Here is a 27836-nt window from a genome sequence, read left to right as displayed (position 1 = left end):
GGTACGTCTTTTTTGCAGCTTACTTTTCCCATTGACTTTTTAATTTCAGCCGTTATACTATTTCATACCTGCAGTTTGGTTAAAAAACATCTTTTTGGTCATTTTTGATCATCTTTTGTATCTTGCCAATTTTTGTGATTCCACGTGGATAGCCTGTATGTAATAATTCCAGGATCTGAAGCACTTGGGAGTTTATTATGATTCTCACTCATGTTGCTTGTTTCGTTGTATATTTCATCATCTTTGATTATGAGCTCATATCTTTTTTTTTTTTGAGCAAGATTTGCCATGAGCTAACATCTACTGCCAATCCTCCTCTTTTTGCTGAGGAAGATTGGCCCTGAGCTAACATCCGTGCTCATCTTCCTCTACTTTATATGTGGGATGCCTGCCACAGCATGGCTTGACAAGTGGTGTGTAGGTCTGCCCCCAGGATCTGAACCAGTGAACTCCAGGCCGCTGAAGTGGAACACGTGCATTTACTACTGCATCACCGGGCCAGCCCCTCCTATCTTTTTTTAATAGACTTTATTTTTAGAGCAGTTTATGTTTAGAGAAAAATTGTGTAAAAAGTAAGGTGAATATCCCCCCTCATTTTCCTATTATTAACATCTTTTTTTTTTTTTGCTGAGGAAGTTTGCCCTGAGCTAACATCCATTGCCAATCCTCCTCATTTTAGCTTGAGGAAGTTTGCCCTGAGCTAACATCTGAGCCAATCTTCCTCTATTTTTTTGTGTGTGGGACACCTCCACAATGTGGCTGGTGAGTGGAGTAGGTCGGCGCTTGGGATCCAAACCTGCGAACCTGGGCTGCTGAAGCGGAGCACATGGAACTCTAACCGCCTAGCCACTGGGCTGGGCCCCTATTATTAACATCTTGCATTAATGTGGTACATTGGTTACAATTGATGAGCCAATGATATGTTATTTTTAACTGAAGCCCACAGCTTACTTTACGTTTCACTCTGTGTTGTACAATTCTATGGGTTTTTTCAAATGCATTATGTCATGTAGAGAATCATACAGAATAGTTTCACTGACCTAAAAATCCTCTCTGCTCCACCTATTTGTCCTTTCCTTATGAACCTCTGAGCCCCTAGCAACTACTAATCTTTTTACTGTCTGCACAGTTTTGCCTTCTCCAGAATGTCATATAGTTGGAATAATATATAGCTTTTTCAGACTGTCTTATTTCATTCAGACTATGGTTTGAGCTTCTTCCATGTCCTTTTGTAACTTGCTAGCTCATTTCTTTTTATCACCGAATAATACTCCGTTGTCTGGATGTACTACAGTTGGTTTATCCATTCCCCTCTTGAAAGACATCTTGATTGCTTCCAATTTTTGGCCATTATGAATAAAGCTACTGTAAACATTTAAGTGTAGGTTTTGAGCTCATATCTTTTTGACTTCGGACATGAGGATTGAAATCAGGGCTTGTTTTCCTCCTTAGAGTATTTGCGATTGCTTCGGCCTGTTGCCAGGGGGCGCTGCTAGCCCGAGACCACGTTGTTCTCTTCCCACACACCTGTCAGAAGGCAGGAGTCTCAGTTTAGCTCCCCAAACTGGACACTTGCTTCGAGCTGACTTCCTCTCTGGGTTGCAGAGCTAGTGTTGACATTTGCCTTCAGGGACACTTATCAGCTTGCCTTGAAGCTTGGAGCTCTCTGATCTGGTTTCAGGTTACTTTTTCCCCCCTTGTAGATGGAGGCTGGGGTCTTTTGGGGTGCTCCTTTGTTTTCTATGAGCCCAAATAGATACTATATCTAGGATCTAGTTGTTTTGTTAATAGGAGGGCCATTTGCAGTTTGAAGTTCTCTGTTCTTGCAGAAGTCCTTGGGAATGTGTTTACTTAGATATTTAATAATTTAAAAAAATTCTTATGAACTTAGATTCTTTGGAACTTTATACATATGTGGACTTCCTCTGAGGCTTGTTAATCCAGAGAAGATTTCATCTGGTGGATCTTTGGGATACTACATTTTGTGACCATATTACACAGAGCTCTTGGCTTGGGACTTTTGACGCCCCTTTATTAGTAGAAATTCTAGTCCCAAAACTTGAGTGACAGTGGGTTGTCTTTGTGTATGGGAGCTCAAGAGAGTTTTTCTCCCTTTTTTTGGCTTCGACTAAGCCGTGGCCAAGACAGGTACCCCTGTGCTCTTCTGTGGGCCCCGTCTTTCTCTGGTTGATCACTGTGGGTGTCTCCTTTAGGGATCCAGTTCTCAAGCAGGGTCTCTGATCAGACCTTCTGTCTTGCTTGGAATCCATGCTGTTTCCTTTCCATTGTGTGTGTGTGTGACGTTAAAACTTGGTATCCAGGATATTAGCTATGGATTGATGCCCTCAGGGCTAACAATGAATCCAGGGCTTGATTACTGCTCAGAAATCTTTATGTATTTTTTATATTTTCTGGCCTCCATTTGCTTCTTTCTCTTTACTAAAAAGAGGTATTTTAAGTATTTTGTCTATCACTTTTAGATGTTGTGTACTCACAGGGATTTCTCCACATTTACTTCCTCGTGTTCTATATTTGACAGTTCTTAACAGTAGAAAACTCTTCTTTATTTTGAGCCCACGTATTTATCCAGGTAATGTCTGTTTATTGGTGCTAGGTTTGAGGCAAGGTGGACCATATCTGAACCTCCTCCCCTTGATTGCTGTCGTGTTTCTCCAGAGCAAAATCCTTCCTTTGAACATTCTGTGTGAAGTGTAATTGCAGTCCCTTCGCCATCATGCTTACTTGCCTTTGTACATGCCTGCATTTCACATTTCCCTTTTTAAAGTTTGATATCTGGAATCAAATCTAGTATTTGAGATGTGGTTCTTGCTCTCAAAGAATGAACACGCATAAAAGAGTATGACAAAGTGTATGATTAAATTCAGAACTGTGCAGTACAGAAAAGGGAGAGGTCCATGTGGGCCTCACTTTTGGAGAAGGCTTCACTATTTTGAAGGATTGGGAGGATTTAGTCAGCTATTGTATTCAGGAGTAATGATGAGAGAAGCAGAGTTCAGCAGGGATAAGTCATTTGTGTTTGAAGTGGCTGGAAATTGGGAGCATTTGAGGATTCCTGGGTAGGGAAGTAAGTATACTCTCTTGGAAAATTTAGTCTGGCAGAATCCAGGATGGATCAGCAGAACAAGAGACTAAAGATGGGGACCAATTAGGATTCTCGTGCCCAAATTCAAGGTTGAGGAGTTATGTAAGTGTGAACGAGGGAGGCAGCAGTGGAAATGTACACAAGTAGGTGCATCGAGAAGCCAGGAGAATGGTGCATATATAATAGATTAATATAAGGAGAAAAAAGTGAGAAACTATAAAGTTACTAACTTGTACACAGCCTAATACTCTATATTATACCATGAAACAACTGCCAAAGAGAGTGACAATTTATTATAAACAGGATGAAATATATCACAATATCAATGGAAACAGCCAGTAGCAGGCAGCATGCACTCTAGCAGTCCAATACAGATAATAATCCTTTGTTGTTTAGTAAATCTTTACAAAGGCTCTAAACACAGGATGATTGGCATTGTTTTAAAACAGCTCATAATGGTCTAACTTTGTGCCTGCTTAGATATCAGAAGACCAGATGACATTAATGTGCTTCTTCATTTTAGTAATAAAAAATGTTTCCAATAACATAAAAATGTTTTTTTTTTTTCTCAGTGGTAAGTTCTGTTTACTTTGGGCAATAAGTGTGAATTGACAATCTGTCTCCTAATACTAGCAAATCTCAGCATATGTTCCAAAATTATCCCACTACTGTAGCTGAACTTTTATAAATAAGGAGGAGGATAGGATGGATTTGGTCGTCTGGTAAGCCCATTGCATCCCTACTACCTGTGAGCTTTATTCCCTCTTGTATGTTATAGTGTTTCCCTTTATTAAACTTGTCTTCCAGGGCATTAAAAGCCTATACCCTCATTGCAGAAAGCTTAAGCGCTGGAGAATAACAAGTTGACAATATCAGCAGCATTACTAATTCATCACATTCAAATACGCGTTCACTTCTAAATATAGGAAGGAGGGATTAACTCAGGAAACCATATCCGAGTGGGTTAAGTCAGGATTGCCCTTTAGGTTCATCCACCTCTTTATTAAGGGTTGAGAAGCAAGGCACGTGGGCATCACAGTGCTTCTAAGAGAAGTTCTCACTTGTTATGTGTTTTGGTGGTGATTAATTTTTCTTTGCAATGATTGTGCTTCTATATCTGTATATCTATATTTATCTCTACATCTATCTACCCACCTCTGTGGGGTTGCCTGCTTCTTTTAAAAAAAACTGTTCTCACTGATCTAAATTCTGATGTTTAAACCGTCTCTCTAGTTTTTACTTCCAGCACCGTTTTTTTCATTTTCGGGGTTTCTAATTGGTTCTTTTTCATATCCATGCATTCTAGATTCATATCTGCCTGTTTTTAGTTCATAATTTTTTGTTCTTATTAATGGATGTGTGATGTAAGGAACATAATTTACTGAAAAATGTCCCTAAGGGCTCACCTGGGTTGTGTGGATAATAAGCTGCCCGGACTCTTTGCAGGGGTGGGGGTGGGTGGGAGAGGCCAGGGGGAGGGGCCATGTCTTCTTTTCTAAGAGGCTGTGTGCCGTAATTTGGCTTCTCATGGGACCTGGGGCTTCCAGCCCTCAGCAGGAACAGTCTAATTCCTATGGGCCCCATAGCTGGTGTTCCTGACCAGATCCTATAAACAACAGGCACCTAAATTCAGACTGTCTGGTGCCCAAGAAGTTTGGGTGTACCTTCATTGATAGGTTACTCTCAAACTTGCCTGTAAGTAGTTACTACGAGGTGGGGGTGGGGGGTGGTTACTTGGAAATCTAGAGCCATCCTGTGTTCAGCAGAGCACCCCCACCTCTCTGGGATGACGGACGGATGGGGGACACATGCCTTCTCTTCTCTTGCTGACACTTGGCTTGTAGTTTCCCCTTTCCCAGTGAAGCTACCCCTTATCCCTGCTGAGTGATGCTGTGGAGTCATTCTGAGCATGTGGTAACCACAGAGGGGTCCACCTGGTGTGAGAGATGCTATTCCTTACTTTATCTCTACGATTATTTTAAACATACTTATATTTAAAAGTCCTTTCAGAAGATTTCTTGGTTGCTTGCAGTTCACTGGGGATGATATAATCTCATTATGGAGTTTTTTGCTTGTGTTTCTTAGCAGTCACTTTCCTCACAGGCATTTGAATTTTAGTTTGCAGATTTATCTTAGTGCAAGAATGAATTGAATTCTTTCCTTCCTTCTCTCCCTCCCACTCTCTCTCTCCCTCCATTGGTTTTTTTCGGCTTCTCTCTAGGCACAACTTCCTTGTCTGATGGTTTTTTTATTACCTCCACATCCCATTACTCTTTAAAGCAAAAACTGGTTTTCATTCTTTGCCTACCACTTCTGATCTTTTTCCTTTGATGAAACAAGCAGACAAGGAGGCAGATTCCTCTAGAAGGATATCTTGAACGAAAATTGTGCTCTCCCAAGTCTTAGTACTTCAATTCTGCACAGCGGGAAAATAGTTCTACATAAACTTTGTTTCTTCAGCAAAACTTTTGAACTGTCTCTTGACAAAAGTTACTGGTAGAATGTCTGAACTTCGTGGCTGGGTGCAGAAAGAGTCCCAATGGTTTAGACAGAATTTTCCTCCATGATCTGACCACTGAGGGACACTGGGATAACTGCATGAAGAACTTCTATCCGTTAATTTTGGAGAATACTTTCCTGCATTTTCCTTTTATGGAATTTGTTTTCTGGTCTCTATTTTCTATTTTTGCCCCAGACCTCGTATATTTATTTTACTTGTTTATATGACATTATGTATCCCTGTCCTTTATTGTCTGACCTAATGCTACCGAAGGTGATTGCTACAGATGAGTGTCACTTCTGAAAACTAATTTTTTGGTTTTGACCCAAATGCTACTTTACACATCCTCATTCTATTTGGTTGTAATGCAAATTTTTAAATGTAATGCTTACATCTCCCGAATTTCTTCCACTATAAGAGTCTTTCTTGTCTTCTGGCCTATATTTAAAATTAAGGTTATTTTAGCATAAACTTAGTATTTCCCTTCATGTTATAAAGGACAGTTACTATGTTACTCATCTTTTTTTTCACTTTGTCATTTGTTCTCAATTTAATATAAGTTGTTAGTGAGGAGTCTAAGTTCCTGTATGGTTTCTTTTCTTCAGCAAGTGGCTTACAAGGAAATTAAAGTTGATTCACTCAAATCAGAGCATACATATGTCACTACACAAGGCATCAATATTTCTGTAGTGATTGCTTGCTAGAGAGTGTGTCTTAAAGAAGTGGCTGATTCCTTCCTCTCACATTCTATACATACAACCCCCTTCTCACAGCCACACCAGGGTGTGCTATAATGTGGTCGTGACTAGTGATGCTTCCTTCTCATAATGTGATTATCAGGTGTCAGACAGTCTCTCAGGGCTCTATTATGTGGCTGTTTTCTTTCTTTCTTTCTCTTTTTTTTGAGGAAGATTAGCCCTGAGCTAACATCTGCTGCCAATTCTCCTCTTTTTGCTGAGGAAGACTGGCCCTGAGCTAACAACCATGCCCATCTTCCTCTACTTTATATGTGGGATGCCTACCACAGCATGGCTTGCCAAGTAGTGCCAGGTCTGTACCCCGGATCCAAACCGGTGAACCCCGGGCCACCGAAGCGGAACGTGTGCAATTAACTGCTGTGCCACTGGGCTGGCCCCTATATGGCTGTTTTCATTTCCTGCTGACTGAAAGGTTGCTTATCCTTTATCATGTTATATATTATATTATACAATATATTATAATACATATTAATATACATGATATAAATTATATAAAGTACTGTAGGAAGTATTATATAAAAAGTATTGCACATTGCTGTACTATAATCAGTTCCTGCATTCTTATGAAACCAACTATTGGTTTACATTAAACATACCTAACATCAGTATATTTCCTGTTTTTCGTAATATCTCTCTAAGCAAAGAGAGAGGACTCCAGTGGCACACCCTTTTTTGTTACCTTATTTATCAGAGCTACAGATAGTCAAGAACATTTGGGGTGTTTTCTAGGACATCTGATTAAATCTCATCAAATATTAATTAAAACAAAATCAAATGAGTCAGAAAATGCCAATATTGTATTTGTCTTGGGACAAAGGGAGAGGAAAACAGGTTTGGAGTAAGGTTAGGCGTATGTATTTACCCTCTAGAAAGGAAGGGATTTGGGCCTGAGTGAGGGGAGTCTGGAGGGAAGTTATCTGCCAGCAGTGCTGGACGCCCTGTAGATCCCTGGCCTAGTGTTCAAGCAGCATTAGGCACCAACCACGGAATCAGAAGCTGTCAACCTTGACCCCATGAATGGTCCAAATTTCTTCACATGCAAGGTCAGATAAGTACATCTAAGATGATTTTAGTGATTCTGTAATCCCCTAGATATCTTCCTAAATGACTGGTATACGATGTTAGTCTTAGATGGGAGGGAGAAAAAAATACCTCATCATCCCACAGCGAGATTGTCGTTCAGTTGTTTGAAGGAGGTCACATTTCTTATGAAGAGCTTCAACTAAGTTATAATCTGATTTGTAAATCAAGCATAGAAGACTAATTATTAGATTTCTTTTTTCATGTTTTGGTGGGATGTGGGAAGGGAAAATGAAGACGTTTGACATCTGGAGTTGGGAGGGGAGTTTGGTAAATGATGCCACTGATTCAGTTGAATAGTGGTTGCAGGAAGAAAAGGCCAGGGATACAGATGGTGAGCAGAATGCTTTGTAGTCTTGTTGACTTGATGACATTGCTGAGGAAGGACATCCTTTAACTTCAGCTGGGTGGGGGCAAAGAGAAGACAGGCACTGAGCTATTTTAATCATGCAGCTGCAGATGCAGGCGGTTCTACATCATAGGATTTGGAAAATTCTTTTTTAAAAGAGTGATTGCCCTTGTTTTAATTAAGGAGCCAGATCCCCATTAAGTGGGGCCAATATTTAGGTCACCATATAGTTCATACAATATTATTTGCTTGTATCATTTTCGCTATTGATATAAAAGACTTTCCTTGCCTGATGCAAAATAAAATTTGGGGGAAGCTGTATTCAGATCCAGTATTTGTTTAGCTATTCACTTTTTTTTTTAATTGAGTGAATGATAGGTTACAATCTTGTGAGATTTCAGCTGTACATTAATGTTTGTCAGTCATGTTGTAGGTGCACCACTTCACCCTTTGTGCCCACCCCCCACCCCACCTTTCCCCTGGTAGCCACCAATCTGTTCTCTTTGTCCACATTTTTAAATTCCTCATATGAGTGGAGTCATACAGAGATTATCCTTCTCTTGCTGGCTTATTTCACTTAACATAATTCCCTCAAAGTCCATCCATGTTATTGCAAATGGGATGATTTTGTTCTGTTTTGCAGCTGAGTAGTATTCCATTGTATATATGTACCACAACTTCCTTATCCATTCGTCTGTTGATGGGCACTTAGGTTGCTTCCATGTCTTGGCTATTGTAAATAATGCTGCAGTGAACATTGGGGTGCATAGGACTTTTGGAATTGCTGATTTCAAGCTGCTTGGATAGATACCCAGTAGTGGAATGGCTGGATTGCATGGTAGTTCTGTTTTTAATTTTTTGAGGAATCTCTATACTGTTTTCCATAGTGGCTGCACTAGTTTGCATTCCCACCAGCAGTGTATGAGGGTTCCATTCTCTCCACAACCTCTCCAACATTTGTTACTATTAGATTTAGATATTTTTGTCATTCTAATGGGTGTAAGGTGATATCTTAGTGTAGTTTTGATTTGCATTTCCCTGCTGATCAGCGATGATGAGCATCTTTTCATGTGCCTATTGGCCATCCGTATATCTTCTTTGCAGAAATGTCTGTTCATGTCTCCAGCCCATTTTTTGATCGGGTTGTTTGATTTTTTGTTGTTGAGTTGTGAGAGTTCTTTATATATTATGGATATTAAGCCTTTGTCAGATATATGACAGGCAAATATTTTTTCCCAGTTAGTGGGTTGTTTTTTTGTTTCAATCCTGTTTTCATTTGCCTTGAAGAAGCTCTTTAGTCAGACGAAGTCCCATTTGTTTATTCTTTCTATTGTTTCCCTTCTCTGAGAAGACATGGTGTCCAAAAACGTCCTTTTAATACTGATGTCAAAGAGTGTACTGCCTACGTTTTCTTCTAGAAGCATTATGGTTTCAGGTCCCACCTTTAGGTCTTTGATCCATTTTGAGTTTATTTTGGTGAATGGTGAAAAAGAATGATCAATTTTCATTCTTTTACATGTGGCTTTCCAGTTTTCCCAGCACCATTTGTTGAAAAGACTTTCTTTTCTCCATTGTATGTACTCTGCTCCTTTGTCGAAGATAAGCTGTCCACAGATGTGTGGTTTTATTTCTGGGCTTTCAATTCTGTTCCATTGATCTGTGCACGTGTTTTTGTACCAGTACCATGCTGTTTTGATTACTGTACCTTTGTAGTAAGTTTTGAAGTCAGGGATTGTAATGCCTCCCGTTTTGTTCTTTTTTCTCAGGATTGCTTTAGCAATTCGGGGTCTTTTGTTGCCCCATATAAATTTTAGGATTCTTTGTTCTAATTCTGTAAAGAATGTCATTGGGATTCTGATTGGGATGGCGTTGAATCTGTAGATTGCTTAGGTAGAACGGACATTTTAACTATGCTTATTCTTCCAATCCATGTACCTGGAATGTCTTTCCATCTCCTTATGTCATCATCCAATTCTCTCAGAAAGGCCTTGTAATTTTCATTATATAGGTCCTTCACTTCCTTAGTTAAATTTACCCCTAGGTATTTTATTCTTTTTGTTGCGATTGTGAATGGTATTGTGTTCTTGAGTTCTTTTTCTGTTAGTTCGTTGTTAGAATATAGAAATGCTACTGATTTATGCAAATTGATTTTATACCCTGCAACTTTGCTGTAGTTGTTGATTACTTCTAACAGTTTTCCAATGGATTCTTTGGGGTTTTCTATATATAACATCATGTCGTCTGCAAACAGTGAGAGTTTCACTTCTTCCCTCCCTATTTGGATTCCTTTTATTCCTGTATCTTGCCTGATTGCTCTGGCCAGGACCTCCAGTACTATGTTAAATAAGAGTGGTGATAGAGGGCATCCTTGTCTCATTCCTGTTTTCAGGGGGATGGCACTCAGTTTTTGCCCATTGAGTATGATGTTGGCTGTGGTCTTGTCATATATGGCCTTTATTATGTTGAGGTAGTTCCCTTCTATGCCCATTTTGTTCAGAGTTTTTATCATAAATGGCTGTTGGATCTTGTTAAATGCTTTCTCTGCATCTATTGAGATGATCATGTGGTTTTTATTCCTCAGTTTGTTGATGTGGTGTATCACATTGATTGATTTGCGGATGTTGAACCATCCCTGTGTCCCTGGTATGAATCCCACTTGATCATGATGTATGATCCTTTTAATGAATTGCTGAATTCTGGTGGCCAAAATTTTGTTTAGAATTTTTGCATCTATGTTCATCAGTGATATTGGCCTGTAGTTCTCTTTTTTCTTGGCGTCCTTGTCTGGCTTTGGTATCAGCGTGATGTTGGCCTCATAGAATGTGTTAGGAAGTGTTCCATCCTCCCTAATTTTTTGGAATAGCTTGAAAAGGATGGGTATTAAATCCTCTCTGAAAGTTTGGTAGAATTCCCCAGGGAAGCCATCTGGTCCTGGGGTTTTATTCTTCGGGATGTTTTTGATTGCTGTTTCAATCTCTTTCCTTGTGATTGGTCTGTTCAAATTGTCTGCTTCTTCTTGAGTGAGCTTTGGGAGATTGTAAGAGTCCAAGAATTTATCCATTTCCTCTAGGTTATCCATTCTGTTAGCATAGAGTTTTTCATAGTATTCTCTTATAATCCATTGTATTTCTGCAGAGTCTGTTGTTATTTCTCCTCTTTCATTGCTGATTTTGTTTATTTCTGCTTTCTCCCTTTTTTTCTTTGTAAGTCTGTCTAGGGGTTTGTCAATTTTATTTATCTTGTCAAAGAACCAGTTCTTTGTTTCATTGATCCTTTCTACTGCCTTTTTCGTTTCAATAGTATTTATTTCTGCTCTGATTTTTATTATTTCTCTCCTTCTGCTGACTTTGGGCTTTATTTGTTCTTCTTTCTCTAGTTCAGTTAGGTGTAGTTTAAGATTGCTTATTTGGGATTTTTCTTGTTTGTCAATATGTGCCTGTATTGCGATGAATTTTCCTCTTAATACAGCTTTTGCTGTATCCCATATGAGTTGGTATGGTGTGTTATCATTTTCATTAGTTTCCAGGTACTTTTTATTTCTTCTTTAATTTCTTCAGTGATCCATTGCTTGTTCAGTAGTGTATTGTTTAGTCTCCACATCTTTGTGCCTTTCTCAGCTTTTTTCTTGTAATTAATTTCTAGCCTTATAGCATTATGATCAGAGAAGATGCTTGTTATTATTTCAATTTTTTAAACTTTGTAGAGGGTTGCCTTGTTTCCCAACTTATGGTCTGTCCTTGAGAATGTTCCATGTGCACTTGAGAAGAATGTGTATTCTGCTTTTTTAGGGTGAAGTGATCTATATATGTCTATTAAGTCCAATTGTTTTAGTTTTTCGTTTAGCTCCACTATTTGTTTGTTGATTTTCTGTCTGGATGATCTGTCCATTGATGTGAGTGGGGTGTTGAGGTCCCCTACTATTATTGTATTGTTTTTAACCTCTTCCTTTAGGTCTGTTAATAGTTGCTTTATGAACCTTGGTGCTCCTATGTTGGGCGCATAGATATTTATAAGCGTTATTTCTTCTTGATGAAGTGTCCCTTTGATCATTGTATATTGTCCCTGTGTGTCTCTCTTTACCTGTCTTATTTTGAAATCCACATGGTCTGATGTAAGAATTGCAACACCTGCTTTTTTTTCCTTGCTATTAGCTTGAAGTATGGTCCTCCAGCCCTTCACCCTGAGCCTGTGTTTGTCCTTGGGGCTGAGGTGTGTTTCCTGGAGGCAACAAATTGTTGGATCTTGTTCTTTAATCCATTTTGCACTCTGTGTCTTTTTATTGGAGAGTTCAATCCGTTTACATTGAGAGTGATTATTGATGCATGTGGACTTAAAGCTGTCAATCTGTTGCTCATTATCTGGCTTTCCTGCTTTTCTCTTCCTGTGTGCGTTATCCTACCCATTTGCTACTGCAATTTCTTATGCTGGGTTTCTTAGATTTTTGCTTATTTATGTTTTGTGTCTCTGTTCTGTTGTTTAGTTTAGTGTCTACCCTGAGGTTTGTATTTAGAGTCTCGTGTATAATATAGTCTATTCTCTGGTGGTCTCTTACTTACTTTGGCTAGACTAATTTAGTCCCTTTGCTCTTCCCCTCCTAAATAATTATTTTCATTTCTTATTCCAACTCGTGTTATGAATTTGTAGTTAGAGTGATAAGATTGTCCTTGCTTTGGTAGTTTCCTTACCTTTACCCTAATGCTATAGTTGAATATTTGCTATCCTGCTCTGGTTCTATCCATCAGTCTCCCTAGTCAGTGGATTGTGACCCATTTCTCCCTTTTTTCTTTTTTCAGTATGAGAGCCTTCTTGAGGATTTCTTGTAGTGGAGGACTTTTGGTTACAAATTCCTTTAACTTTTGTTTGTCTGGAAAAGATTTAATTTCTCCCTCATATCTGAAGGATATTCTTGCTGGATAGAGTATTCTTGGCTGAAGATTTTTATCTTTTAAAGCTTTGAATATGTCACTCCATTCTCTCCTAGCTTGTAAGGTTTCTGCAGAGAAATCCGCTGAAAGTCTGATAGGGGCTCCCTTGTAGGTAATTCTCTTATTTCGTGCAGCCCTGAGTATTCTTTCTTTGTCATTCCTTTTTGCCATTTTTACTACCATATGCCTTGCAGTAGGTCTTTTTACATTGACAAATCTAGGAGATCTGAAAGCTTCCTCTACACACATTTCTCCCTCAATCCCTAGATTTGGGAAGTTCTCTTCTATAATTTCATTAAGTACACTTTCTGCTCCATTTTCCTTTTCTACGTTCTCGGGAATTCCTATGATCCTTAAATTCTTTCTCCTCATTGAATCTGCTATCTCTCTAATACTTTCCTCATTCCTTTTAATCCTTAGTTCTCTTTCTTCCTCTGTCTGGAGCAATTCAGCCTGTCTATCTTCGATTATGCTAATTTGCTCTTCTATAGAGTCTACCCGGGCATTCAGAGAATCCGTATTCTGTTTTATCTGGGCCATTGTGTTTTTCATCTCTAGTAATTCTGTTTGATTCTTCTTCATAATTTCAATCTCTTTTGTGAAGTAACTCCAGAATTCGGCTTGTTTCTCTATCTTTCTCTCTACCTCATTGAGTTTTTTGATTATAGCTGCTCTGAACTCATTTTCATTTGGTTTACCTAATTCCAAGTCCTCAGGACTTAATTCTATGTTTTTATTGTTTTCCTTCTGGTCTGGGGCTTTTATAAATTGCTGGATGGTAGAGGAGCAGTTTTTTCGCATGGTGGTAGAATTCAGTTGCAGTTACCACCTGTCCCCACTAGATGGCGGTCGAGAGCCACGTGTTCTGAGCTCGCTGCCTTTGGGTAAGATGTCGCGCCCAGTGTGCTTTGCCGGGGCGGGGGCGGGGGCGGTTTCTCTTGCGCACCGATCTGGATTCGATCACTTCTGTTCTCTGGTCTCCCCCCTGTGTTTATGGGGTCCCCACGTACGGAAGCTTTCCCCCGTCAGCGGGTTTCCACTGTACCAGCAGCAGGAGTCCTAGACCATCCCCTGGTCGTGCAGCCCCTCCCCCGCTCCTTCCCGGACCCGCACAGCAATCCCGGTTTCTAGGGGATCCAGCGATGTTCTCTCTTACCCCGTTCCAGCTCCTCCGAGGCGGCAGTAGGGGCTCTGTCTTCTGTCTTTTGATACTGCAGGTCTCTGAGTCCCGGCATTGGGTTCATTAGCTGAAATTCAGGCTTTTTTTTTTTTTCCAGTCCTTTGTTGTACTTTGGAGGGGAGAGAGTCCCGGGTCAGGTCACCCCGCCATTTTGCTCCACCTCCTCTCTAGCTATACACTTTTTGAGTCTCTACCTAGAACCTGGCTGCCCACTCAATTTCTAGACTCTTCTAGAAATTTCTAGACCCTTCTAGACTATTCTTGCTATATTGTTTCTGAATCTACTGCTTTTATAGTAAATACTGTGCAGTATATATATATGCAATTAAAAATCTAGCTGCTTCTATGAAATCACTTAACTAAGCAGTTTCCCATATTCCATTAGAGGAAATGAATTCAAGTTCTTCCAGATGATAGGAAGCAATTACAATAAAGTGCGAGTACTTTTGGAAGGCCATATTTATTCTTCATCACTGTTGTCAAAAGGATAATTTGGATATCTACTACAAGTGTGGCTCTGTTCTCGGGACCAAAGTTTTATAGGATCTAAAAAATATCATCAGTTTCTGCTTTTCCTGGAGAAAAACTCTTGGAGCACCTTTACTTGGAGCCTTTTGGCATCAAAGTAAGAAAACAAAAACTAACTGTAGTTATGTAGTTTTCATATTTCTTAAATTCCCCTGATTATTGCTTTGGAATCATCCAGATGTTCTATGGGTTAATATTTTTGTTCAGTTTAATTACATTGAATTATTTTCTGAAATTAAAAGGAGCTGTTTATTGAAATCTTCAGTGTTGCCTCTTTGTGTTGACTGCTGGCAATGTTAAATTAAAATAATTATTCTTTATAATTCCCTCACTTACAGAGGTTAGCATTGTCTATATCTTCCCCTGGGCTGAATTAAAGAGCGTAACTTCGTGTAATGTAGTACATTTTGCCTGAGATTACTTTTCTTAAAACGAGACAGTTGCTTTTTCTTCAAGTCATGGTTTGAAAAATAAACTTGAATATATCTGCCAAAGTTTTGCCTATATTTTTAACCGATTTTTCAAAAGTTGACATATAGCAGAAAGATCTCCTCTTTACCTCAGGAGCTTTGTCAATCTTTGGATTTGGTAATATATTAATCCTGGTTTGTGATCCAAACTTGGCTTTCTTTAATATTTCTTCTTTTCCAGGAAAAAAACCCCATGAACATGGCCTTTTAAAAGTTCAACCTCTACCTTTGTTCTCAGAGAAAGGAAATTTAATTATATTTGTAGCTTTTGCAATTTCTACTTCTCATCAGAAAATTATTTTTGCTGTCAAATACAAACCCTGTTTGTCTCATTCTCTGACTTCCAGTCCTTTTCCATCTAAATATCTTCCATTCATGTTAGCCACCTGCGCTCCTTGCGTCTTCTACACTGGCTTAACTTACATATATAGTTTTACATTTTCTTCTACAACCTTTTTTTCTTTTCTTTTCTTTCTTTCTTTTTTTTTTTTGTGAGGAAGATTGGCCCTGAGCTGACATCTATGCCAGTCTTCCTCTATGACATATATGGGATGGGATGCCGACACAGCATGGCTTGATGAGTGGTATGTAGGTCCGTGCCCAGGATCCAAACCCACCAACCCCGGGCTGCCGAAGCGGAGCACTATGCCACTGGGCTGGCCCCTCTTCTACAACTTTGTAGGATTCATTTAGTGTTTATTGTCTTGCAGACAATATCTCACATTCTTTTTTCTTTTTTATGTATCTGGGGTGAAGGTTGAACTGTTTCATTTCCCTCCTAGTATTTATTAAGATAGATGACACAACCCTGGAATCTAATGGTGACATGTAGAATGCTTTCAGTGTTCATATCCTTTACTTTTTGCATTTCTAATTCTATTGAGTAAGAGACAAATTGGTCAGAGAAGTAGAAGGTAATCTTGAAGAGTATGATGTCATAATAAAACAAAGAGAGTGGGGTTTAAAGAAAATGGTAGTGAACCACAGAATTAAATATTGAAGGAGATATTGAAGGAGGTTTTGGTAATTATGCATCATTGGCACGTAAAGCAATGTTAGTGCAGTGTGGAATAGATTATCTTTTTGAGAAATATGGTGAGGGTGATAATCTGAGATGCAAGACTACTTCCCAGGATGGGCAGTATCACTGAAAGTGCTTGGTTAGCCTTAACCTGGCCCTATTATCTAAAGAGATGAGAAAGAATCAGTAGAGAGTAGAAACTGCGCATACACAAGCAACAGGGATGAAGCAGGGAGAGGAGGCAGGGGAGATGGAGTTTTAAAATCCATGCACCAAAAATTCTTTTTCTCTGAGACACAGCAGGGAAGGTTGACAGGTTTGTGGATGATTCTGGAAGTTTTGATGGAAAAGAGAACAGTCTTGTAGGGGAATTTCCGTAAACTCAGTAAAATGAGAGAAGAGGTTACTTGCTAAGGTGGAGGTCAGCCTGGGGGCCTTCGTGTTGGACAGTATTTGCCTGAAGAGAAGCCAAAGAGGAACACAGAGCTTACTGAGGTGTGGTGGTGGCTCAGCACTGATCGAGTCACTCTCCTGCTTGAAGCCTTTCATCAGAATTCTTTGACTAGCAAGGAAAGTATTTTTTTCTTTCTTGGTTTACACTGATTTTGTGATTTGTCACAGACAACAGTAGGAACAACAGTTTGGGACAGATGAAGTTGTATTGAATGGCTTCATATATTTTTGTTACTTTTTCCTGAGCTTAGATTGGGGTCCCCTTTACTGTTTGAGCCCGACACCATCAATATGGTCAGAAGTTTAGGGTGTTTTTTGACCCAGGTTGAACTTGGCATTCATCCCAAGCACAATTTTGTAATATTATAAGTTAGGGAGGTAATCAGACCCCGCTCTGCCTAATTGCCCACTCTCTTGCAATGTGCACTGTCAGTTCCTGCCATTTTCTACACACTGTTTTAATTGTTCTTTCTGCCTTCCCTTTGGCTAAGGTGACTTCTTCACCTGACAAGTGTCCCCCTACCCTCCCACACGTCTCTCATACTTAACTAAATAGTTTTCGTCTTTCAAGACCTTGGCTTAAACTTGACCTCCTTCATAAAGCTGTCCAAAGCTGTCGCTATTCCTCTCTGTCTCTCTGAATAGTGAATTCTGCTCAGTTCAAATCTTATTTTCCTATTTCCCCCTGTTTTCTTAGGTAGACTGTGATTTTCTTGTAGGAAGGCTCATATCTTCTATTTCTTTTAGATCCATTCACCATTGTCTGGTACCAGGTGTGTATTAAATCTTAATAAATGTTCATGTATTAAATTGTTTGTAACTGGGTCTTATTTTCAAATGATGACTCCAGTAGTTGATATTTAAAATATTTGTACTCCCTATATTTGTTTTTTATTGTACTGCTACAGATAATGGTTGTTAGAATGGAACATTTTTGATGTTTCAGGTCCTCTTAGCAAGCTTCATTAATTTAAAATATTTTAAATTTAAATTTTATTTTCCTCTCTTCATTTTCATGATTCTGTGCATGCTTGGTTCACTCCAAGTCGTGACTCTTGAAGATGTCATGGTAACCTGGCAGAGAATTCCTGGGTTAAGGTGTTCTTTCCTCCCATCCCTGAAGTGTTTTTCAGCTGTTATGATATGCTCCTTCACTCTTTTTTTCCTTGCAGTTCATACCTGATGATAAAATTATACTTTTTACGCCCTGGGTTTTGACTATTCCTTCTCCTTTAGGCAATATAAGGCCATGATATGTTTGATATATTTAGTGTAAGAAAATACACTGGTCACGTTATGTGTAATAACTTTTCCTTTTTAACTTAATTCATTAACTATTGGTAGTGCCATTTATGTTGTATTTTGCTTGTTATTGGGAAGTGGTAATTTGCTTAACTCATTCAAGCCAAGGAACTTTTTATGGGATAAAAAAGTACAAAGGAAACATGTAAGTTGAATAATAAAATCAAAATAATAAAAAATGTATTTATTACAAAATAAATTTATTTATTACAAAGTTATAAATATATAAAAATACATATTTATGTTTATTTTAGGAATCACACATTTTAAGTCCAGTGCAAGATGGAACAAAGAAACCTCAGATTGACAGCAATAAGAGCAATAACTACCGGATTGTAAAGGAGGTCAGCAGATGTAAAATACTTTTATATGGGTTTATGTTTGCGTGGCAGGAATTTTTGCTAACATAGTATATTTGTTATACTTATTGCTTTTCTTCTTCTTTTTAAAGATTTTGATTAGGCTAAGTAAGCTCTGTGTACAGAACAAAAAGTGTCGGAATCAGCATCAACGATTACTGAAAAATATGGGAGCTCACTCGGTGGTGTTGGATCTTCTGCAGATCCCTTATGAAAAGGTTAGGTCTTACTTTTCTCTTTAATTTTTCATTTTGATACAGTTTCAAATATATTGCAAAGTTACGAAGAATTTTTTCCCCTGACTTATGTGAAAGTAAGTCGCCAACCTGATGCCCCGTCACACCTGAGCCCTTTAGTGTGTATTTCCTACAAACAAGGACATTCTTCTACATAACCACACGACAACCTTCCAAATCAGGGAAGAGCATGACACTCTACTCCCACCTAATCCTCATGCGCCGTTCACATTTCTCCCATTATCCCAGTCGTGTCTTGTTTGACAGAAAGATCCACTTCGGATACAATTGCTGTTTGGTCCTTATGGCTGGTTAAATCTCATCCTGAATCCCCCATGACATTGACACTTTTGAAGACAGACCAGCTATTTTGAAGACTGTCCCTTAATTTGGGTCATCTGAGGTTTCCTTGTGATTAGATTCAGTTATGCATCTTTGGCAGGAATGTAACAAGTGACACTAAGTTCTTCCCACCACTTCCTGTCAGGCTGCACACAATTTTAATTTGTCCCTTTACTGCTGGTGTTCACTATGATCCCTTGATTAAGGCGGTGTCTGCCAGGATTCTCCACTGTGAAGTACTCGCTTTTGCTTTGTAATGAATAAGTATTTTGTGGAGAGGCTCTTTGAAACTAAGTAAAATATCCCATTCTTCATCAAACTTTCCATTTTTTCAGTTATTTATTTTCATCAGTATGGACTTGTGGATGCTCATTTTATTCAATAGGTTATATTAGGTTTCTTTCATTATTTATTTCGATTCTCAGGTTGTCTCAGATTTGGCGAGTGGAGCCTCTTCAAGCTAGCTTCTCTGTCCTCTAACATGTCCTCATCATTCTTTGAGTAGTTCCTTGCTGTTTTGCACGTTAAAATGTTCCAGGCTCATCTTGCATTCTTCTTGCTCCACCTCTGATATCAGCCATCTCTTTAAGTAGTCCCGGAATCGTATTTGGAAGCAAAGTTCTGAGAACTAAGTTTACTTATTGCTGTGAGAGTTTTGTCCCTCCAGGCCCTCTAAATAGACAAAGCTAGGAAATATGTGTGTGTGTTAATATAGTTACTCATTTATTAATACTCTGTATTAACTAATCTTCCTTCACTACTGCTGCCCACTCCTCCATACGAATGCCCTCTGTACCTCACTCAGGCTCTGACACCCCCAGGTGGATGCCCTCTTTATCTCTTTTGGACACCAATGAACCATGCCAGGCCTCTCTGTGTGGATGCCCTCCCCACTTGTACTTTCACTCCTCATACTGGATTACCCACCCTCTGACTTAGTTGCTTTTTAGTATGTAAATTTATAAATGCTACCATTCCTTAGGTGGCATAATTCATAGTGTGGCAGAGAATGTAGTAAAAGGCATTGAAAGGTAACAAAAGGAATTAAATCCTTAGCACTTATTATCCGCATTATTTTATCTTTGATATTGTGACATGGACATTGGACATGTGATCAATTGCTTCTTCTAATAATATAACTGTAGCATTGACTATTTTACTACTCCTTTGTGTTTGTAAGTTTGCTCAGTTTTAATAACTGGATTGTTCAGAAACAAAAAAAAGAATAAGATGAGAATTTCAAAGAAGTATCAAATACAGTAGAACTGGCCTTGGTGTTCTTTTGTACCGGCCAGGTTTTCAGTGGGAATTGGGTATTCCTGTGGCTGAAGTCCCTTTGATCTCTGTTGACTATCCCCGGATTACACAAGTAAAGGAAAGTGTTAGCAGATTTTGAAATAAAAATTTCCTGTTTTTAAGTTAGGGATGGATTTTTTTTTTTTGGCTTATTAGTTTAGTTAATTCATTCCTCTTTTAAATAGGAGGAAATAGGTCTATTAATAATCTTAGGCTGTTTGTTTTGTTATAGATGGCATAAACTATAGACTCTTAGATTAGGGAAAAAAGAAAACATTGAAATTATTTAATAGGAGCTACTACTCAAAACGAGTCCATCTTGTATCTGACGCTGATCACATGACAAGTGAGACAATCAACTAACCAGAAAAAATTTAGGTGGTTTCAGTGATATTGTTAAAAGACCATTTTTAAGAAGAGAACTTTGCATTCTTTCTGAGTTTTGAGACTTAATTTTCTTATTGAGATTCTATAAGCAAATGATAGTATTGTGGGACTTTGGAAAATGATAGTGAATAAGGAAAGTGACTAAACAGTACATGTGTTTAGAACGAGGGGGCAAAGAGAGAGAGGAGAAAAGAGGAGAGGAGAAAGCAAAGAGAAAAAGGAAGAGATGGAAGTAAGAGACAAAGTAAATAGCAAAAGGTGGGAGGGGAGAAAGAGGCACTCTATACAGAGATGGGGAAATGTAGTGGACATGCAGAAAGGCTGGGGAGAAAGACAGACGGACTGTGAAAGAATAAGCAGGTTGAAAGAGTGAAGCAGAACAGATAATAGGAGAAGTAAAGATAAGGTGAGAAACATCTAGAAAACAGGAGTGAGGGGATATAGTGGGGGTAACCAGGAGAAGTGTAGAAATAAAAGGTACAGAGAAAGGGGAGCATACAACAATGGCAGAGAGGAGAAGTGTGCATGTGAAAGAACGTATTTTTTGATAATATTTTTGCTCTGGTATGTTGTTCTGCTGTCTCACGTGCTACTCTTTAACTTACAGAACGATGAAAAGATGAATGAAGTAATGAATCTGGCCCATACATTCCTGCAGAATTTCTGTCGGGGAAATCCACAGAATCAAGTTCTCCTTCATAAACACCTGAATTTGTTTTTAACTCCTGGTGTAAGTATTTTAAAGACTTCTAGTATTTATAGTAAAGTGTCCCTCACATTGGTTTTAGCAGCATTGATGAATAGAAGTTTATTAATCTTCACCACTTCATTTCTTTCCTTGTAGGAGTTCTCTAAAAGTGATTATCTTTTATTTCCATTAGGGAAATATTTAAAGAGACTTGAAAAATTACACAAATTTTACCTGCAAATGACAATTTCGTTTAAATGTATATAGTTTAATCTTAGGAAAAAGGTATAATAGAACAAAGAACTGACTCTACAATGCCATGAGTAAGATAAATATGGAAAACTCAAAGGTGGAGTTACTTCTGCTTTGTAAAATGAGTGTCAGAGAATACTAGGGAAGTGCTAACTTTGAAAAATAGAAAATTAAATTAATCTCAAGAATACTGTTGCCACCATGTTGACCTTTATGATAATAAGCTCCTTTTTCCAACTAGATTCCTTTGTGATCTCAGTTTTCTTTTAATGGTAAATTATCTCATTGCATTTGTAGAAGACTAGCACAGAAAACTCACCATGGCTTTGCATAAAATATACAACCGATCACAAGCAGGGAAGTTAGTCTGAGTACAGTAGAATAGAAAATTGAAAATTGATCTTGTCAGAATTACAAGGGCACATTCCTCTCTGTTTAGCTCCTTGAAGCAGAAACCATGCGGCACATCTTCATGAACAATTACCATCTGTGCAATGAAATTAGCGAGAGAGTTGTGCAGCACTTCGTCCACTGCATCGAGACGCACGGCCGCCACGTGGAGTACCTGAGGTTTTTGCAAACGATTGTAAAAGCAGATGGCAAATATGTGAAGAAATGCCAGGATATGGTAATGACAGAGGTATGTTCTCCGTTTGCATTTTATCAGCTTCACATAAACAATATGCTCAAATATGTGTTTTCTGTTGATTTAGAATGAAAAAAACCACCAACATCATAGGTTTGGAAAGCAGTTTAATCATGACTGCTTAACAAGCACAAATATGATTTGCTTAAATCTAATGAAAGAACATATCATAAGTTGATTTTATAATTTTCTGAGAGTTCATTTTTCTTTGTGATCCTTAATGTATTTGTGTGTTTTAAGTAATAGGTAATCCAGTGAAATGTTATAGATTATTTAGAATGAAAGTGGAAAAATTTTATATTTTTAAGATTTCACAATATAAGAAAAATGGATTAAACTCTGCTTTCCCAGTGCCTTTATTATTCTGTTCCTGAAATATAGAATGGATGTTCTCTGCTACTATTTGCCGAGAGCTTTGAAGGGAATTAAACTAATTGATAGAAATTATCCATCAGTGATGTATTACATGTGAAAACTTGGCTATTTAGAGCAAGATAAAAATTTAAGAAGAGAAATGGATGGAGTACTTCATTTATTTGCTCTTTTCATTGGGATGTTTGACATTGAGCGAGATTTATGCAATGAATAAGTTACTCACCAGGAACCTAGTGATACGTTGGGGAACTGACAGCTCTTTGAGCCCACTGGGGTAAATCATTGATCTGTGACCTGATGTTTCTCTAAAAGCTTGTATGGATTAAGGCAGATTTCAGCCATGGATACCAAACAATTATGTAGTAGATTATATTGAGTTAGGGCGATTTTCATAATTAGATACCTTAAATTTGGGAATGGGGATGATTTCTACTTTGATACAATATGAGTCCTTTCTGCCCCATAGAAATCTTAAAATTAATTCAGCTTAAAACTTTGAAATTTTAATATAAGTTACTGTTATTAAACATTTTAAGGAACACTTAAAACTTGTAAAATTTCCCTTTTTCTTATTTACATTTACGTTAACATTAGTTCTTCATTGTCTAGAAATGTGGAAGGTAGTTTGAATTTGTACTATCATCATCAAGGGAAGAAAGAAAATGGGAAAGCAGCAAATATTTAAGCCTGTCCTATGATACTTATTAGGTGAAGTGTCTCTATGTGTCAAGAAGTATTTGTAATATTATATTGTATTAATGTATAATGCATATTTTTGACACATATACATTCTCTTTCAACAAAACTTTCAAAGTAAGCCAATGAATTATCTTATCAATTTAAATGTGATCAGTTTAAATAAAATAGAGAAAAAATATATAAGCTGTGTTACCCACCAAAATATCTCACATTGGAGTCAGAAAATTAGTACTGATAATAGATAGACAATGAGACGTTATGGAGTTTGAGCAATAAAAGGTAATTTACCATCTGCTGAAATTCTCCACTAAAATTATATAAATGAAATAGGAAGGAAAATTTTTGTCCTAAAAGCCCCTACTTATTTATTTCTTTGTCTCTCTTTCTTAAAAGTCTTCTTTTTTTCTTTATTTGTCCCATCTCTGCTTTCACTTCCATTCTCTACTGATGCCCATGCATGACACATGGAATTTTCAGATTCTTGTAGAGTCGCATTTGGCTCAATGTACTTGCTTACTTATTCTGTCAGTACTGAAGGGGCTGAGGATATCTTATTCTGCTTTAGTAAAATTAGACTTATGAGAATTCTCATGCTTTGGCAATAGAGTCTTCCATTTGAAGTAGAGGGAAATATCTTTCTTCGAATACTTTGCAGGTTTAATTTCTGTGGGTAACTCTCTGATGAACAATTTACTATCATCTGTGTCATTTAGTTCTTGCCCCCATCCACCTCTCCCATAGCTCCCCGACTAGTTTTGATAACATTCGTAGCTAATCACTTGGTGCCTGACTGGAATCCTTTTACCATCCTGCCTTGGTATAGTTCTTGTGTAATATGGTCTGTGTTTTTACAAAGAGATACATGTGTTTCCTATTTTTAGGAGTAGACCTAGCCTTTGGAAATAACTGCAAGGATGAACATTTGGACTGCTATGTAGACTCTCTTATTATCATTTCAGTTGATAAATGGGGGTGAAGATGTCCTGATATTTTACAATGATAGAGCATCATTTCCCATCCTTCTCCATATGATGTGTTCAGAGAGAGACCGAGGGGATGAGAGTGGCCCCTTGGCCTACCACATCACCCTTGTAGAGTTGCTGGCAGCATGCACAGAGGGGAAAAATGTCTACACTGAAATCAAGTGCAATTCCCTTCTACCCCTGGACGACATAGTGAGGGTGGTGACCCATGACGACTGCATCCCTGAGGTAAGCCTGGCAAGAGCTTAGCAGCTATAGAATTGTTATTACTTTTTTAAGTGCATAAGTACCAGAAATCCCCATCCTACTGTTTATAATGAGATAATATATTTAGTCAAGAAATTGTACTTAACTATATAGCTACGAAAATTTAAAAGAGCATGAAAAAGTTTACTTTTTTAGTTCTATGAGAAGCTATGAAAGATAATAAACCTTTTTAAAGTATAGCCACTGTTGGTTTACTGGAAGCTACTACAGGAGTCTCTTAAGTTCTAAGTATGGCAGTATGATCAAACCGTAACCTCAGGTATGTTCTTGAGCATAAAATAGATACTTCATAAATCATTCACCATCATCGCTAGGAGAGGCTAGGATGGTGCTGCAGGATAGCCTGTTAGACTCGGTAGATTTACCTTGCTTTACGGAATAGATGCATTTTTGGAAATATGGACACATATTTTGTTTTATTCACACATTATCTTTTACCCTCTGTCCTAGTTTGGCTCTGATGATAGGGAAGAAACTCATTAGAAACTGGTTGTCTGCCAACAGGATTAATGAGGCTTCCAGGAATGTACATTGCAACATTTTCTTTCTTTTCTACTGTTGTGGCATATTGTTGCAAAGTTCATAAATGTGTGATACACTGAGTATGATATAAATCCACATATTTTAAATCACAGTAACTTAAAAGTTGTCAAGTTAGGTTAACTTTTCTACTTCCAGATAGTCCTATATAGTGATGGACTTGAAGTTATATTTTTGGGAAATTTTGTGGAATTATTGACACCTCAAACCAAGGGTGCTTCATGCCTTGATTGATCTGAAATAAGATGGCAAAGAAAGGAAGCGTAGTGTAGTGATTAGATCCATGGGTGAGTCTTTATTTGAGATCCTAATTCTGGCCGTGCCTCTTCCCACATGCAGTTCTCTCTGACCACAGAACTCCTACGTATTATGTTCACCTGCTTCACTGCTCTTCAGCCTTCAGATCTTGATTCAAGCATTTCTTCTTCAGGGAAGACTTCCCTGGCCTCCCATAGTGGAGGCTACAAGAGTTTATAATTCAAAATTTGACATGTCAATTTTGTTAGTTAACAAACATCTGTAGCCCTCACATCATTTCCCAAGATTATAAAGTCAATGAGGATGACAACTAGGTCTGTCTCTGTTCACTGTTATATTGTCTGAACCTGTCTATGCTCGATTAATATGTTTTGAGTGAATGAATGAATGAATTAAAGAATGAATCAGAATTCCGGATCTATTACTTTCAGCTGTGTGACTGACCCAGCAGGTTACTTAACCTTTCTAATCTAATTTCCACAATTTTAAAGTGAAATAATTATAGTGTGTTCCTGATAAGATTGTTGGAGGATTAGTAAATTAAGTAAGATATTACTTACTTAATATAAGTAAAAAACCCCACAAAACTTGTTAATTACTTAACATACAAAGTGCTGAAGGTGTTTTCCATGTAGCAGACAATGAATAAATATTAGCTGCTGTCAAGATGATTATGATGATGCACTGAATGGCTCGGATGTCTCCCTACCCTGTGATCGGTACTTGGCACAGGTACCCTGTCATTGAAGGTTTGTTTTAGACCTCAGTCAAGAAGAAGTAAACACTAAGGGCATGAAAGCTGGCCCTGTATTCCTCATTGTTCTAACTTGGATGCCATGAATCCCTGAAACTGTTTACCTGATTTTTTATGTATATGCATTTTCCTGGGGAGATTTATAACTTTCATCACATTTTCATAAAAGAACACAGAAAAAGAAAGGGTGAAAGAGAATGAAAGACAAAAACTAGTGCCCTACACACTTTAGAAATGGTATATGTTGGTGAGACTCAGCTCAGTCCTCTATGAGGAATTTTGCTAAATCTGGAAAGGAATTTTACTACCTCTTAAAATAATACAATTTTTTTTGTAAACTGTGAGCCTGTTTCTTCTCAGACATAGTACAGTGGTTACAGGGGAAGAGGGGTGGAGGGTGGGCACAGGGGTTGAAGGGGAGCACCTATGTGGTGACAGACAAGAAATAATGTACAACTGAAATTTCACAATGATGTAAACAGTTATGAATATCAATTAAAAAAATATTTTCGGGAGCCGGCCCGGTGGCGCAGCGGTTAAGTGCGCACATTCTGCCTTGGCAGCCCAGGGTTCACTGGTTCAGATCCCGGGTGCGGACCTGGCACTGCTTGGCATGCCATGCTGTGGTAGGCGTCCCACATATAAAGTAGAGGAAGATGGGCATGGATGTTAGCTCAGGGCCAGTCTTCCTCAGCAAGAAGAGGAGGATTAGCAGCAGTTAGCTCAGGGCTAATCTTCCTCAAAAAAAAAAAAAAATATGTATTTTCGAATGGCAATAAAGTATTATTTAGTCAACACATTTAAACATTATATTAAAACTCTCTTGGTTGCAAGTGACAGAAACCTAACTGAAACTAGGTTAAATAAAAAAAGGGAATTTTATTGACTCCTGTATTTGGGAATTTGAAGGATAGTTGTTCAGATGGATCAAGAGGTTCAAACAATATCAGAATTCTTTCCATCTCTTGTTCCCTTTTCCTTTGTGGTTTTGCCTCATTCTCTTCTTTTGAGCATAATTTTCCTCTACACACCTGAAGAAGATGGCTTGGAGTTCAGGTTTACCTTGTTCCACTTTAGCAGAAGGAGAGAGAGAATGACAGAGACAGAAAGAGAAGGGGAGAGGAGAGGGAGAGGAAAGGAGGAGGGGAGAGGAGGGGGAAAGGGAGCACTTTTAACTCCTAGTGTCTCCACTATGGTAGACTGGGGTTAAGTGAAGTGCACAGTGTCGCCCCAGTCACTGGGGATGGAATACGAGGTCATGCGTTTACCCTGGGTCAGGGCATAGAGAGTTGTAATAAAAGAAGGGAAATGGGAATGCTTTCTATAATCAACTATAGGAACTAACACAGATTTTATTTAATTTTTCATAACGATATTTACAAATTGAACAATAAGGAAAACTCACTGTCTTTTGCATTTGAAACTCGCACAGGTTAAAATTGCGTATGTGAATTTTGTTAATCACTGTTACGTTGACACTGAAGTGGAAATGAAAGAAATCTACACAAGTAACCACATTTGGAAATTATTTGAGAACTTCCTGGTAGATATGGCAAGGGTAAGTTACATTTTGACTTCTTTAAATACTTTGACTTTTAAATTCTTTACACTTTGATTTCTTTAAATACTACTTCATGTTTAATAAGGTCATTGATATGTATTTTGACTAAACAGTGTCAAGCATCTGGGTGCAAACTTGGAATTAAATCTGCTATCTTTGGATGTAATCCATTGCGTTCAAAAAGTTGTGAATGGGTTTCACAAGATTGTGAGTGAGATTTAATGATTTAATATACACAAAATGCCAAGTACAGTGTTGATAGCAACAAAGTGTTCATTTCTACTTTTACATCTAACTGTGTTGGTCTGTTATTAAATGCAATTTTAGTGGCCTTTTTGCATTGGTTAGAGAAGACATTTGGCAGAGGTCAATTTGTATTCACCCTCTTCTCATGAATGCAATTACAAACCATAGACGGAAGAGATCTCAAGAGGTCCTGACTCCCGCTTTCAGACAGATAGCTACGTGACCAGACTACTCGGGACTCAGCATTGCTCGCTGTTGGCTGTTCGGAGTCTGCTTTG

At 38.2% G+C, this 27836-nt stretch overlaps 1 protein-coding gene across 3 annotated transcripts in view; it reads left to right on the top strand.

The window, feature by feature from the left end:
- Positions 1-27836, top strand: part of ITPR2 (inositol 1,4,5-trisphosphate receptor type 2) — a 465227-nt gene that overhangs the window by 190605 nt on the left and 246786 nt on the right. For all 3 annotated transcript variants that reach the window (XM_070494990.1, XM_070494989.1, XM_070494991.1), the window contains 6 exons: positions 17924-18013; positions 18121-18246; positions 20897-21019; positions 21669-21869; positions 23909-24160; positions 27184-27309. In XM_070494990.1, coding sequence (XP_070351091.1) covers positions 17924-18013; positions 18121-18246; positions 20897-21019; positions 21669-21869; positions 23909-24160; positions 27184-27309 — 918 coding nt within the window. The remainder of the gene's footprint in view (positions 1-17923; positions 18014-18120; positions 18247-20896; positions 21020-21668; positions 21870-23908; positions 24161-27183; positions 27310-27836) is intronic.

Source organism: Equus asinus, chromosome 22 (genome assembly GCF_041296235.1).
Source record: "Equus asinus isolate D_3611 breed Donkey chromosome 22, EquAss-T2T_v2, whole genome shotgun sequence".
Classification (NCBI taxonomy): Eukaryota; Metazoa; Chordata; class Mammalia; order Perissodactyla; family Equidae; genus Equus; species Equus asinus.
The sequence above is the reverse complement of the archived record's forward strand: the minus strand, read 5'-3'. Positions and strand labels throughout refer to the sequence as shown.